This window comes from Syngnathus acus, chromosome 6 (genome assembly GCF_901709675.1).
Source record: "Syngnathus acus chromosome 6, fSynAcu1.2, whole genome shotgun sequence".
In the NCBI taxonomy this organism is placed as follows: Eukaryota; Metazoa; Chordata; class Actinopteri; order Syngnathiformes; family Syngnathidae; genus Syngnathus; species Syngnathus acus.
The window spans coordinates 1,976,051-1,991,334 of NC_051092.1; the positions used below are offsets into that span (position 1 = coordinate 1,976,051).

The window sequence follows — 15,284 nt, forward strand, 5'->3', positions numbered from 1 at the left end:
ACATCGTTGCATCCTTGAGTGGTATCGCACCCCATCAAATTGTTATTTAAAGAAATGTACACCGAATATAAATCTGTTTAAATTTGCTGATTTGTTATTTCTCCAAATTTGTTCAAGTATGTCTCTTTAGATTTGACAGAGTTCCTACAAAGTTATGTCAACATTCAGGTGAAATGAGCTACGGCAAGAGTTGCGCGCGAGAAACAATGTCAAGTGTTTATTATTTACACACACCATGATGATCAGAACATAAAAAAAATTGTGAGGGGAAAAAAAAAAAGTTCAGCTTTTTGCCTGTTTCCCGGGGGCCGTCACTCGTAGCGTGACAACTTGAGTCGGGGGATGATGTTCATGGACTGCAGTTCCTGGAAGAGCAGCTTGCAAGCGTAGGGGATGTGCAGCGACGACACGTGACACGATGACTTGCAGTAGTGACACCTGTGTGGGAGGTGAGGGTGAGGATGGGGGAGGCAAACAGTAAGACCGTACCAACCTGTGGCTCACTTTATACAAAGGGACGGCCTTAGAATGTGCCCAAAATGGCGGCTTCGTCTGCGTCTTACCAGCTAGAGTACCCCAGAAGGCCACACTGTCCACAAACGTCCACATCGAAGGCGTCACTGGAGATCATGAGGCGTTCTAGCAGCAACATGCTAGCGCCGTAACCGATCAGACAATCGCGCTCCATCTCGCCCAGACGCAAACCTCCGTCTCTGGATCGACCCTCCGTCGGTTGCCTTACGACGCGGTAAGGGAGGAAAATTCAAATGTGTTCTTTGTCGCATGGAGGTCAAACTTACCTTGTAAGAACGGCTCGGGGACCACGTGCTCGCCCGTGCATTTTGTCCAAAACCATGTGCTTCAGTTTTTGGTAATAAACGGGTCCAAAGTAGATGTACGCCTCCAGTGGCTCACTGAGGGGATACAAAAAAAAAAAATCAATGCAATGATTGACACTACAATTGTACAACTGCAAAAATCAAATAAAAATTTCAATTCAAAACGTGATGTGATGTTCTGTTTACCCAGTGATGCCCGAGGTGACATAGTCCTTCCCCTGGTAGTTGTATCCATAGCGGACCAGGTCCTCGCACACATCCTTCACTTTGCTGCCCCCGAAGACCGTCCCATAATGGAAGCGCCCGTCCAGAACTCCCGCCTTGCCGGCCAGCAGCTCGATGAGCTTCCCCATCTGACACGAAAGATTTGAGTGGTGTGTCACTTTTATTATCAATATTCCGATGTTCTCAATCTATCGTCAATCGTAAACATTTTTGGGAGAGGGCATCAATTACCGATTTCTTTTCACGCTATATCAGGAGTGTGTCGATCATAGATATTTTGGCAAATAAAACATTTTGGGGACGAGTTAATTGGGTAATTTCCCAAAGCACACCTGCTGATCTCTCAGGGCACAATGAGTGCATGAGGTAACACGTGTAGCCCCAGCGTGAGGATGACTGATTTCTGCAATTTCGCTAAGGTTGCCCCCACACAACCCTTGACCCCGGCACATAAAAGGCCAACACCTACTCTCCTCGGGCGATGTCCTCCGCAGCCAAACATTGCCGAGCGCTTGCCATAGCGACGGGGGTGGTTAGCAACGGCGCTGGCACCGGCGACTTGAGCAGTAAAGATCACTGCTGATTTTACTGGCGGAGACGCTGCAAACGTCTTCTGTAAGCGTTTGATAAAACTTGCAACATTCGGCTGGCGTCCGTCGCCGCGGCAACGGCTATCTGTTTGTGCGGCGCAGTCAAACTGTCGTCGAGTCAAAAGAACGAGAGCTCTGGGAGACAATGATAACCTCAGGAGGGGATAATGAGGCTTTTGTAACCCTAATGGGATACACACACATTTAGCTTTGAATTTAAAAAAAAAAAAAAAAAAAATCCCTCACAAATTGAACGTGTGTTTTATGTCAAAACATTTGATGACAATTTAATTTATTTTTTTATCTTTTATCTCAAATTCAAGTACAGTGATTCCTTGAGTCACGAGTGCCCCAGTAAAGGGGTTTTCCCAACCATGTGCATTTTTTTGCATATTTGTTCACAAACAGACACACAAATAGAAAATGACGTGTGTATAATTTCAATTAAACACTTCACCTATGCTAACGCGGTTAGTTAGGTCATAACTAACTTGTAAATATCATTCACATTTCCTTTCGTAACTTCAAAACTGAATCAACTGAGGATTCCCAATAGGACTGATAGATGCTGAAAATAAAATACCGTCATTCGAGAAGGAAAGCCATGCGGGTTCATGATGATGTCGGGACAAATACCCGTGTCACAGAAAGGCATGTCCTCTTGTGGGACGATGAGGCCGCAGACACCTAAAATGTACAAATGTATTAAGTATCATCATGACAGATTTCTATCTATTTACAATTTTCTTTACTGTTTGCCAGACTTTTTTTTTGTATTTATTTATCTATCGTAGGAGTTCCATTCCTCTTTTCCTTGTTGCGAACTTCTGCCGGATCATTTCCGCTCTCATGTGGACAGACGGGCTCGCCTTTATGATTCGTCAAGCATCCCCGTAGCCGAGAATTTAAGTGGGAGTGCAAATGTTTGCGCAGGGGGGGGGGGGGGGGACCCACGGTACTCTTGCCTGGCCAGGACAAACAGATTTTAGGCCCATTTGCAAATGAAGAAAAAAAAATAGGGCACACAGAAAGAGAAGCAGAGCAGGAAATGGAGAAAAGGTGCTTAAACTCGACAGTGAGAGCGGGATTACACATGGAGGAACGTTGGGAGAGGAGATATTGAAAGCTCTGCACGTGCGTTTAAAAAAAGATAAATCCCTTTTTGGTCCGCCTGGTCCACAACACTGACTGCTAATGTCGGGCAGGATGTTGCGACAGGATGTTGACCGGCAACAAGTGGCGCGTTTTACTGGAAAGTCGTCCAGCAGCAGGAAGCTGCGGGCTGAATGGGAGCGGGAGGATGGCCAACGTCGTCAAAGGAGTGAAGCGGGGGGGGAGTAAACGTGTGGAAGAAAAAAAAATAAATACAGAAAGTGGGGTAAAATAGTGGCGAAGGTGAGCGGCGAGGAGCGGGCAGCGGTTCCCATGGCAGACGTGCTCGGTGTTGTTTGTTTTGTGTGAAAGTGGATGATAAAAGAGGCATGAAATCAGCAGAGAAAGGCGAGACAACAGCGAGGGTCCAGCGCCCTCCATCACAGCGCTTACAGCTCCATGCTGGCGGCTTGCACAATGGACCCCCCCCTTCCTTCTCAGTGCATCCACATACACACAACCTACAGCTGTGTGTGTGTGTGTGTGTGACCGGTAAATAATTAACTTATTCTGCTCTGCTGACCGAGACTTATAGGACCAGTCATGAGACGCTGGAGGACGCTCACATTCACTTTCTAAAAACAAAAACGGGATAGTTTAGTTCGCAATTTTAGTGTGATAACTTTATCCAAATTTGAGAAACTTTCGATCAGAATTAGTGGGTCCAAACTTCAAATATTTTGCCAGGGTGATGTGATGGTAAATTGTTGAACAGTCAAAAATGTTCATTGAGATGAAAGGGGTATGAAATTCAACAAAGTTTGTTTGGCGTCAAGAGAGTTTGAAAAAAAAAAAGCTAAACTTGCTTTGAATAATGTTGTTTTCTTACTTTGTCTCCAAATGAAGATTTTTTTTGTTAATAATAATTAAAAAAAAATGTTTTTACCCCTAGGCCATTATCAGCCAGCCCTTGCTTTAAATTCACTAAGAAATTAAATTAAACGTGAAAACTCATCCCTCCATCAAAACGTAACGGGTCCTTGACTTCAAGCTAGTTTTGTGCTGCTAAGCATTTTCTCGACAGTAAGCGAACACCTCGACAAACTCCCCCCACCCGGACTAACCCTCCGGCGACCCCGCGCTCTCCGTCACGATGCGAGACAGGAGACATTGTCCCGTCCCGAGCTGACCGCCCTGTGGCCACCGCCTTAATGAAGAGAGTAAATTATGCACGGCGCCAGTTAGCTTTTTTTGATTAAAACATCATAGGGGCACCTCTATAGGGGAGGTTCCGGCCAACAATGAAGGTTGTAAACACTTTTTTTTAGGCCAGAATACTGCTGGGGTGTAATAAATTTGCATAGTCTGGCACGGGACAAAGAGCCAATTAATTGAAAAGAGCTCGTGATGGATGAGGACACACGCAGGAGGGAGGAAGGGACCCCGGACAACCTAGTGCAACAGGTTTCACTCGCTCACCTTTCTGTCCGTGCCGACTGCTGAACTTGTCACCGATCTCGGGCCTCCTGGTCTGCCTGAGCAGAATCTTAATGAGGAAGGCGTCTTCGGCATTGGACGAGATCATCACCTTCTCAATGTACGAGTCTGTGGAGCCCTTGTAGCTGCCGAGCGAGAGGGCAACTTATTATTCATAGCAAAAAAAATAAATAAAGGAACATTGTCTTTTGCCTGAAGTCAGCCGGGAGATGCTCCGGTTCCTGAAGAAGAAAAGCAAATGGATGGACACTCACCTGATGGGCACTTCTCGGTACTGAGGCTGGCCTGGCTGTGTGCTGCCCTCCAGTGGTGTCTGAGTGAGGGTCGGCATGGATTTGTTTACCAACACCTGCTTGTTCTCCACTCGCTCACCTGCAGCACCACATAGGAACAAAGGATTGAAAAGTACTGGCCAAGTGTAAACACAACAAGACTATAACAACTGGATCTTCAGCGACTCACCAGGGGAGCAGATCCCATCAGCGTCCAAAATGTTGTGCCTCCAGATGGGCTTTTTGGTGGCGGCGTCAAGCATGGGGCCCAACACCTTGTCGAACGTTTGGTTGGTGTAACGCCGCAGCGTGCACTTTGCGTTTCTGTACACCAGACAACGACCGAAGCCTGTAAGGGGAATCCGTGTTTAAAAACAAGTCCACGCCGAATTGTAGATGTTCCCAAGTGTCCCTCACCTCTGTCCAGGGATGCTTTGTTGAGGACCAGCGCGTCCTCAATGTCGTAGCCACTGTAGCTCATCACGGCCACGGTAGCGTTCTGTCCGGCCGGCAGCTTCTCGAAGTCGATCAGCTCGATGGTTTTGGTTTTGACCATGGGCTTCTGTGGGTACGCCAGCAGGTACATCAACGTGTCGATGCGGTTTCTCTGGTTGTAGCCGATCGTGCCTAGAGACAAGAATGCTCACTTTTTATTGCCAACCTAAAAGAAGCATTGATTTGATTTCTTTCTGGGTTGTTGTGAGATTGAGCAGAGTAATTAACAGCGAAAAGAAGAAGCCAACTAAGCTCCAGAGCAAAGAAACGAGATGTCTGTGAGTGTGTTGCCATTTTATGTATGCAAAAGCTTTGGAATTACTGAAACATTTATGCTAACTTCTTTTAGCCCATCGAAAGCATTTCCAATTATGTGCTAGCATTAAGCTGTCTGACTTTTCAAATATGAGGATAAGCAACACCAATTTTTTTTTTTTTTTTTTTTTTAAACAATACATTTTTCACACTGTCCAAATTGTGGATTTACATCACAGTTAGAATCTAAATTTTGAATCATCTCATCTACTTTCATGGCCGTTTCAGTTAACTCCAAATGGCGAACTTTTTTTTTTTTTTTTTTTGTGTGTGGTGGTGTTTTACTCCGCCAGTGAGGCGGAACTGGCTGAGTTATGGCATAATTAATGGCCTCCCTGGGAGTCTTTGACATTTGTCACATGCTATTACTTGACAATCGGGCTACAAGCGCAAAGCCAACGATAATGGGCACAAGCAGATTTGCACATGTATAGATTTGTCCACACAAAACAGCGCAGGGCAGAGGATATTGGGCCAAATATAGTTTCAGTCTGTGTGAAGATGTGGAGGGGGGCTAAAGAGTTGCAGCGGGGCTTACAAATGTTAGCGGTAGCGGGGCCGTTTGGGGAAGTTGTGGTTACCAAGGAGCCGCGGGTGCGCACTCGGTGCTCTTTCGCAGCTGAGCACACCGACCCCCCCCGAGCACGGCCAAAGCAGACACAATGAATTGCTAATGACACTCGGGCTGACTGGCAGGGAAAGGGCCTCCGCACACACACGGTACAATGAAGAACCTACGCAAGCGCCCCATGTTTGATGTCCATGCGCATACGCTCACAACGCAAGCATGCACAAGACACGGGAAAAACACTCAATCAAACAGATGCCCGGTTTTGAGGCTTGTGCTCGGATTTCTCGGGAGGATATTTGAGAAGGGATTGATATCTTCTTCCTGACCAAACTGTCTCTCTTACCCATGGCCTGCTTGCCCATAGCGCACTGGTATGTGTTCCTGGGCGACTGGTTGTGATGGGGGTAGGGAATGAGGCCGGCGCACACGCCCAAAAGCGTAAAGGGCTCGATCTCCAAGTGGGTTGTTTTTCTACAGAGAAAAAAATTGAAATACATTTTTTGGGGGTGAATTCCATCATTGAATGGGAAGTTATTCCAGAAGAAATTCTTCTCCAGCACTCACTTGTCTATCATGTGCTCGTAAAGGGCGATTTGACAGTCGTTCTCTTCATTGACATCCAGGTACTCCACCAGACCTTCGTGCAGGAAGTCCTCAAAGGATCTGGAGGGAAAAAAAAGTGTCAGACAAGCACCTTCCAAGCTGGGATCTCAAGAACAAGTAGCTGGCGTCACCTGTAGCCTTGCGACAGATCTTCGATGTGTTTGTTTTTCACCATGGGTTGACCCTTTTTCACGATAATGTACGGTCTACGAAGGGAACAAACGAGAAGAGTGGGATCTCAACTTCCGGGTGAATTGGATGGGTGACCACACCAACCTGCAGAGGCGTCCTCCATCCGATGAGATGTACACGCAGCGGTCGGCCATATTGGTAGAGATGGACACAAACTCGTTGATGAATCCCGCCCTGCGCATCAGTCTGAAGGTGCTGACGAGTTTGGGATGATCTCGAATGACGCCGAGAATGTTTCCTGTGGATGAGGGCAGAGAATCACTTCAAAATTCCATTGAGAAGGTCATCTACAAATACACCACTCGCAAAAGATTTGGGATCTTGGCTTTTGGGGTGGAATATGAGAATGACCCCTGAACACAAAGTAACTTTTTCAGAACAGCTGATTTAATTTCTCCATATTTGAATGCAAGTTTTGGATTGTTTCAGTCGTTTTTGGGACACCCACTATGCTAATGAAGACGTGACAGAAAATGGCGGACTGAATGGATTACGTTAACATTATATACCAATCCAAAAAAACCTTTTCTCCAGTAAAATAAGGGCAAAAATATATGAATATTGTACTGTTGCTTAAAAAAATGCTTCATCTTCACAAGCATAAAAATAAACACATTTATGGAAGGTACAGTAAGTGGTCAACTAATGATAGAATTATACTGTATGCATTTTAAAACCGGAGTATCAGCAGTATAAGGAATAATTACCATATTTACAGGACGCAAAGCGGCTGCATATACGCCAGCTTCCCCGCAGTCCTTTATTTATTTTTTAAAAGTAATTCTGCACGGTGGGAAGAGATTATAAAGCTTTTAGGTGCTGTGTCCATTGTAATTGGCGCCGGGTTCACTATGGAGGCGATAGTTTACCTTCTTTCTCTTTGTATCACATCACGCAGGTGAATCAGTGGAGAACACAGACTGTGTGTGTGTGTGTGTGTGTGTGTGTGTGTGTGTGTGTGTGTGTGTGCCGAATACACTCTGAAGGACTTGAGCACGCGCTGCTTGTAGCTAATTAAATACGACTGCAGCTAACGTTCATGTGACAGTTATCAGTGGCCACACAAACATGGCGTAATTAAAGCGCAGTAAACTGCTGCTGTGAAATGAATGACACAAATGCAAAAATGAACATTTCCCTCTATGTACTCACACGGAGGATTAGCGTTTGCTTTAGTGTGATCTAAACATTTAATGAGCCAAAGCACATTATTTCATTTGAATTCATGGCGTGAAGGTTTTACCGTTGAGGAAGACGAGAAAGACGCTGGGGTAGGAGAGCTCCTCTCCACACAGCAAATTGACATCCTCCACGCCCAGGTTGAAGGCCAGCTTGATGATGGGACCGTCCTCCATGTCGGTGGTGATGTGAGTCATCAGGGCCAAGTTCTTCACCAGCCCGCAGGCCTACCACAAACGGACGACATGACTGTTAGGGTTTGCAGAATATCTTCATCGTATGATTATGTTGGAATGTAACCTGTAATAATTTACCTTGGTACCTTACCAAAAGTAGTAGACCAAAGTGCTAAGATATTTTCACCTGATTGACTAGCTGCAGAGGAAGCAATCAAAGTTGCTTTGTTTCCACAAAGTCGTAAAAGGCCCCCTGCTATGCTTTGATCAGCAGGGGAGCGTCTTCACCCCATCCTGGGTCCTCACACCCCCACTTTCAACCCCACTGTGTTTCTTCTCAATAAATATGCACCCGATGAGGCCTGACGTCAGACTTCATTCGACCATCGCTGTAAGCACAGCGACGAGTGAACTCTCCGCCTGAAGGTGTCTGAAACGACTAACTTGTCTCCAGTGTGGTTCTTGCAAAATAAGTTAGAGTGAACACTACCCTAACAATGACGTGCCAATTGTAAATCAAAGCAATTTTTCTTTCTCCGTTGAAATGCTATTAATAGTATGAGCAGGCTCACCTCTCCTTCGGGCGTGTCGGACGGGCACAGCATGCCCCACTGCGAGGGCTGCAAGGAGCGAGGCCCGCTAACTTTCCGAGTCTTCTCGAATTGCGAGGAGATCCGGGTCATCATGCCCAGAGCGGAAATGTAGGAAAGGCGAGACAACACTTGCGTCACACCCTGACGGTCCATCTTGAATCTCTTCAGTGACCAGTTGCCCTGTGATAGGAAAAATATTTCAATAGTGTTCAAAAATCAAGCCGACTGAAGGGCGCAGAATTTTCTTTTTTAAATCTCATTCAATTGACTTTTTTGATTTCAAAATGTGCACTCTACCCAGGTGCCTACACACACAAACGCACTCACGGTAGAAATGGCGTTGATCATGCCATTGGTGATCTGGTCCTGTCTCATGTGCTTGACCACATCAAACTGCGCCGCCCTCTGTTTGGGGATGATCTGGTCGGCAATTTTCTTCAGCTCCGAATTGAACTTTTTGAACAAATCTTCAAAGAGCAGGGACAGAAGCTGCAAGAGGGGGGGGGAAAAGCACCGTATGCGACCGTCGGTTTTGCTTAAAACACCGTCATTATGTGTGAAGTGCGCTTTTACAGTGAAATGCATTCAAGAAAAAACAGCAAAGTGGATCCGAGTCATCCGTCTCCCTCCCTTCGCAAACATCACAACAAACAGACTTGAAATTAATCAAGAAATTAAGCTTCCGTTGCACAGCCAGGCCAATTAGTTGAATGTCAGCGAAGCATAATTGTGAGAAGATTGTTGGCGTAAGCCCCTTTTGAAAAACGACTCCCTCCCGCCTTCTGTTCTAGGTTGGGGTGGGGGGGGGGGGGGGGGGGGGGGGGGGGAAATTAAAGGCCTTAAGGCAGCAATAATGACATTATCAGAGCCGGGGCTCACGGATTAGCTCAATCGCTCCAGTCAAGGCAGCGCGTCTATTGTCAGCGCGCTGAAAAAATCCCCGCCGTTCGACAGCTTTGGGAGTTTGGTGCCACCGCATATCTCCCGCCTGACAAAGGCAGGCGGCAATGCGAGCGAGGTTGGCGGGGGGGTGAAATAAACAAAACAGACAAACAAAGCGGAGGGGGAAAAAATAATGAGTCTTATTAAAAAGAAATATAGGTGAGGGCGGAAGGGCTCGCTTGTAATGCCGCTCTTTAAATACATATTTAAAAGCATAAAACACAATGAAAGTGTTTTTTTTGTTGTTGTTTTTTTAAATCACACTGGTCAAAATTCATACCTGTCCCGCTAACTCAAGACGTTTGTTGCCATAGTAATCTCTGTCGTCCACCTTGTTATCCCCTTGAGCCAGGATCACCCTGCGTACCATCACGGCCAGGTAAATACACTTGGCTCGGAAGTTAAACTCTTTGACCTGAACACACACACACACAAAAGGATGACATTTGATCAACAAGCCAACTCATCTATTTAGTTTATTCCACATACCGGCACATGAGTGAGAATTAGCGACGCCAGCAGTTCCCTGGCCTCCTCCATTTTGGTTTTCTTCGGACCTCCCCACATGCGCTGCCTGCGAACTTTATTCCCAAGGTACTTCAAAGCCTGGAAAGAAGGCAGCACAATAATTCTGACCAACTTTATTTATTTTTATGATTGTGATTTGAATATATCAGACTGCATGCGTTGTTGTTCTTTTTCACTTTTATGACACGATTCTACAAAATCGGACTTGGCCGCTTGGTAGATCATAGAATACGTACTGGGGCAGATTACTCATCATAATCTGATAAGTACATTCCTTAGCCTTATCTGCCTTTAATGATATAGATTTAAGCCTCATTGTGCACCGTACAATGACCCAGTGAACACGCTGAAAAGACATGAGGGAGGAAGAAACGGGAGCGCAGCAGCCGCCAGTTGCTAGGACGCAAATGACGCCTCATCAGTGCACCGGGCGGCTCGTCTTAATGACAAAAAACCCAAACGAGTTAAAAAAACATGACTTAACAGGCTGGATGTGACAAAGAAAGGCAAAGGTCTCCTGTCAAGAGGCGGCATCCTGCTCTTTAGAAGACATCTTATTCTGATATCATTCAAGTCAGGCTGTCATTATTGTCTTTTAAAAACTCTAAAAATAGATATATATTATGATAGTATCCTGGACAATAATTTCAAAATGGTCAATGACAGTGAATGAGCTACCTGCGTCTGTGTAAAGATTTGGGCTTTTTGACACTCCTCCAGGCTTGGGGCAAAGCTGGCCATGACGTGCTCCTCTGTCCCAATCATCTGTACGATCTCCTGGTCACTCTCCACACCCATTCCCTGAGGGGAAGACACCCACAACGTGTGTAAATCAATGATTAGCATATTTTCTCCACGATATTTTGGCAATTCCAACTCCTCTGGATAGGCCAAATAAATTAATGAATGTTTCACTTTTTTTAAACATGGGAAACACTAATAAGAATTACGTGGAAATGAAACAAAAGGAGTTGTGTAGACAAGACCTCAGTGTGAAGGTGAACACACAGTAGACATCATAGACTCACACAATGAGAGCGTGTGTGTGTATATAAGCGGACAAGGAGTCACAGGAGTTGTCTGTGACATTTGCTTATGGAAATGGAAGTCTGTGGGAACCTACTCGCTCGTCCGGCACTTGGACGCGTTTTGTGGAAGCGTCTCCATTTGCGAGGCAAGCGTCCCAGACAAGCACATGCAAATAAAGCCAGCACACAAACGTGCTAACAGCTAACGACCCCTGCTTGGAAGGTAGTCGACGCTCACGATCGACGTGAGATTTGTTCTCGGCGGGCAAAGAAGTTAATAATGACGCCAGCTGGCTGACTGACATTTGCACGGAATGAAGTCAGACAGGGTGCAGTGTAGCAAGTTGGTGGTTGGCATGTCACAGTTTTAAGGTTTGGGTTCGAATCTAGAAAGGTCTTATTTCACGGAAGTGACAGTAAAAATATTTGTCATATTTTCAAGTCACTTTTTCACTTTGTGTGAGTGCAGGATTTGAACCAGTAGTTCTACTATTACCAGTCTTTGTTTCAACCCAAGTCACAAAATGTGAATACATTTCCAACTTCTGTTGCATAACGTGGACTCAGTTGAAATACAGTCAAATGTTGACTCCACTTTACACAGTTACTTGTTTGAAAGGTGACGCCAAGTGGCATTCTAAACAAGGTATGATGATATAAACTTGCAGCGCCCCCTGGTGGACGCCCCACAACACGCACCTTAAATATAATGGCGATGGGCGCGTCCTCTGTCAGCGTGTTGTGCTTCAGGTAGAATCGTCCTTGTTTTACAATCATGTTTGTTCTACTTTTCTTTTCATGGGTGGAGCTGGAATAGTTGGAGGGGGGGGGAATAAAGAAGAGAACTGTCACACAACGGCTGCAACAAATCAATCTTGTCCTGAAGCTGAAGAAGACATTTTTGTTTCTGTTTTATGCAAGGCTGCTGTGTCGTGATACTTTCTGCTGGTTGTCTCTACCTGGTAACAGAGGCTCCCACCGCACCTTTCCTGTCCTGCTCCACAATGATCCTGTTCTTGGAAAGCTGCTCCTGGATCAGAATGACTTTCTCTTGACCTTTTACGATGAAATAGCCACCTACATTGCCAAAATTGTAAAAAAAAAAAAAAAAGGCTTGGATCTGGATAAACACTGGCATATTTGAGAACCAAAAAATCAATTGAGACCAAATACCTGGATCAAGAGGACATTCATTGAGTTTGGAGAATTCCAAGGGTGATTTCCCTGTGAGGACACAGTTGGAGCTTCGCAGCATGATGGGCATCCTGACAAATCACATTCAAAAGAAGAAGTCAAATTGGCTGAAAGTGGATTTCTTCAGACTTTTCTGAGGCTGAACCATTAAGACATTACTGACAGAGACAAACTGCGGATGAAAGATTTGCGATGATGTATTTGCAATTAATAACTAATCAAAAAAAATGTAAAGAAATTAGAGGATTTCCCCACGCCACCTTCGATCACATCTCCCGAGGTACTTCAACACTCCTTTCTAACTGCTGCCCTGAAGACAACGACAACTAAAACGTGGCCCCATGTTGAAAACAAGTTTGACATCCCTTACTAAACTTTAGCAGTACCTTCCGATGGGCAGAGCATTGCGGATGATTCTCTGACTGCCACGCGTGTACTCGATGTCCACAGTGATGGGTGCCGAGTAGGTCATGTCTCGGAGACGACACTTGTGGAAAGAAAGGAAAAAAAAACGGGAAGACTTGCATAAAAATACAGAAAATTTGGTTAAAACGTGGCAGTGCAACCTAACAAAATGAAATGTTATTTCATACAACAAGAAAAAAAAAGTGCCAGGTTTCCAGATACCCTTGAATATATCTGTAAATGTTGCTAATGACCCCCAAAAAGTAAAAGAGTGGGCTCGTCCGGGATTTGAACCCGGGACCTCTCGCACCCTAAGCGAGAATCATACCCCTAGACCAACGAGCCACATGTTCTACAGCTAGACAGAAGTCTTCAAGAAGTGGTGATGTGGCAGAACTTCATCCTAACTTTGAGCAACAGCGCCCCTACCGACCATACATTGAAAATGCAGGTTGCTTCATCAAAGAGCATTAACACATTTATTTTTCTTCTCAGGGTTGTCCAATATTGCTCTTCATATCACGTCTTAAAAGAAAATGTCACCGCTAATGAATAAACACGACAAATATCAGCCTTTTTAATGAACAGTATCCAAAAATATACAATATTTGTAGATTGTGGGTTAACTGTTATAAGGTAATCGGCTCACCTCATGAGGGGAGACTGGCCGGGTCACGTTGAAGCTCTCTTCTACATCAGGCATGCCAATGTAGATATTCAGGTACCTACAAGAATAAAACGATGTTCAATGGAGCACAGATGAATGAATGAATGTGAAGTCATTCTGCAATCAGGTGACTTACTTGATGTACCACATCGGATCTGCATCACTTGTTATCTTCTCATTAGCGCTCATGATTTTCTTTATCTGTGGCGTGGGGAGATGAAATTGCACACACACAAAGTCAAAAATCAGATTCTCAGATGGACAGACACACACGGACAAACATTTTCACTCACACACGAATATACTGGCTAGCTTGGGTTTTACCTCCACGTTGATGAAATAGTTGAACGAGTCGATGTGCTGCTTCACCAAGCCTTTTACCTTAAAAACACATAAATTCATTTATTTTAAATGTGTCATCTTATTGTGATTTGGAGAAGTTGCAATATGGCTATTTGGTGAGCATATACATGCATTTAAATCTTTTTTTTATTAATAGTAGACACGGGTAGGAATTTGTGTTTACCTTCAAGAATGCAGGCAACAGCTTCCATTTTTCCTGCAGGATTTAACAGACGTGAACGCCACATAAAACAAGTTGGCTATAGTGAAACACACACTCTCATATTTGACATATATTTGCTTTTTCGTCACATGTCGGCGTTCTAAGACGTGGACTTTGTTGTTTTCTTTTCTAAACAAGATAAAGTTCGAAGTTTGTAACAAGTTTTGATTGACACGTGCTAAATTAGAGTTGGGTTATTATTGGTCTTCTCTATGAATACTTAAAATAGTTCAGGTGAAACCGCATTTATAAAATGACTTCATTTGAGACTTAAATGGACTAATCACAGGATTTGACAAGATTTGCCTAAGACAAAAAGACCCCATCGCTATCCCACCAACTCGTGGTGTCAACAACACAGTCGGCTTACCTCGATAGTGTTGACAGGAGCCGCCAGTTCCTGTTGGGACATGCTACAAAACTCGCCCCCAAGCATCTCCATCCTGATTTCAAGTCTTTAAAAAAAAAAGTCCTTACTGTTTATGTTAAATTCTTAACCATTTTGTTAGTGTTGATTTGCTGTCGGAAGTTGCTACAGTGTGCCTCCGATTGTGTGTCTCACTGTAATACCTCCGTACAGGTTGGGAAATATAGAACGCGTTCCATGGCTTTATATACCGGTAAAAAAAAATGTGAAAAAAGAATTCGAAAATAACACACCGTCATTTCGTATTTCACTGGATAACTTCAAACTTTGCTCTGACTAAAAAAATACAACAGTAAAAGTCAATATTGTTCTTTTTAGTTTTACAGCTAATTTTGTGTTCCACTGTCAGACCTCCGTGTGGCTCAGAATCCAAAGAACAGTTGACAAATTGGACGTTCAAAGAAATACATTTAAAACTATTATCAAATAATAGTCTGGCATTTTAAGGTTCACAATATTAGTAAAATATTTTTTTTAAAAAAAACGATCATGCATACTTCCCTTGATGTAAAATAGAATGTCAAAACACTTGTATTGATAATTGATCATATATTAATTAATTATTAATATATTATACATATATATGTACTATGCAACCTATTGAAAGAAATTATCTAAATTATACATCTAATTTTAAAAATAATAAATATATCTAAGTCACGATACACTATTATAAAGGTTAACTACCAAGTTGTTTTTATTCTTACATATCACCTTGGGTCAAGTCCATTTATGCAACTGACAAAGTGTATGCAGCAATCTATAGCGGGTTCAAGTATAAAAAAGGAAGTTCTGTATGAGAACACTGTCTCATTGTGACAAGAAGGCACAGAACAAGAAGACACTTCATCTTTAGTGAGCAGGTACTGTTTGTGCTGGCATCCATGTG

At 44.0% G+C, this 15,284-nt stretch overlaps 1 protein-coding gene and 1 non-coding gene across 2 annotated transcripts; both read right to left on the reverse strand.

Moving 5' to 3' along the window:
- Positions 1-190: 190 nt before the first annotated feature.
- On the reverse strand, positions 191-14,551 carry polr3b (polymerase (RNA) III (DNA directed) polypeptide B). The gene is made up of 28 exons (XM_037254688.1): positions 14,339-14,551; positions 13,930-13,962; positions 13,728-13,784; positions 13,540-13,604; positions 13,386-13,461; positions 12,718-12,818; positions 12,311-12,402; positions 12,097-12,214; positions 11,837-11,945; positions 10,788-10,910; positions 10,071-10,187; positions 9,862-9,996; positions 8,967-9,128; positions 8,619-8,819; positions 7,935-8,097; positions 6,776-6,929; positions 6,631-6,705; positions 6,461-6,559; positions 6,240-6,367; positions 4,933-5,142; positions 4,706-4,864; positions 4,498-4,615; positions 4,226-4,368; positions 2,238-2,341; positions 1,026-1,192; positions 801-914; positions 564-737; positions 191-438 (listed from the first exon to the last, which is right to left on the reverse strand). The coding sequence occupies exons 1-28, from the start codon at positions 14,408-14,410 to the stop codon at positions 312-314; spliced, it is 3,396 nt and encodes a 1,131-aa protein (XP_037110583.1). The 5' UTR covers positions 14,411-14,551; the 3' UTR covers positions 191-311.
- On the reverse strand, positions 13,010-13,081 carry trnap-agg. The gene has a single exon. It is a non-coding gene; the product is annotated as a tRNA-Pro (tRNA).
- Positions 14,552-15,284: the final 733 nt, after the last annotated feature.

Excerpts from the sequence above, each read along its gene's own strand:
- polr3b (XM_037254688.1), bottom strand. The coding sequence starts at position 14,410 with ATGGAGATGCTTGGGGGCGAGTTTTGTAGCATGTCCCAACAGGAACTG. Across the intron at positions 6,560-6,630 it reads GATCTGTCGCAAGGCTACAG|ATCCTTTGAGGACTTCCTGC; the intron begins GTGACGCCAGCT and ends TTTTCCCTCCAG. Across the intron at positions 4,865-4,932 it reads CAAAGCATCCCTGGACAGAG|GCTTCGGTCGTTGTCTGGTG; the intron begins GTGAGGGACACT and ends TTCCCCTTACAG.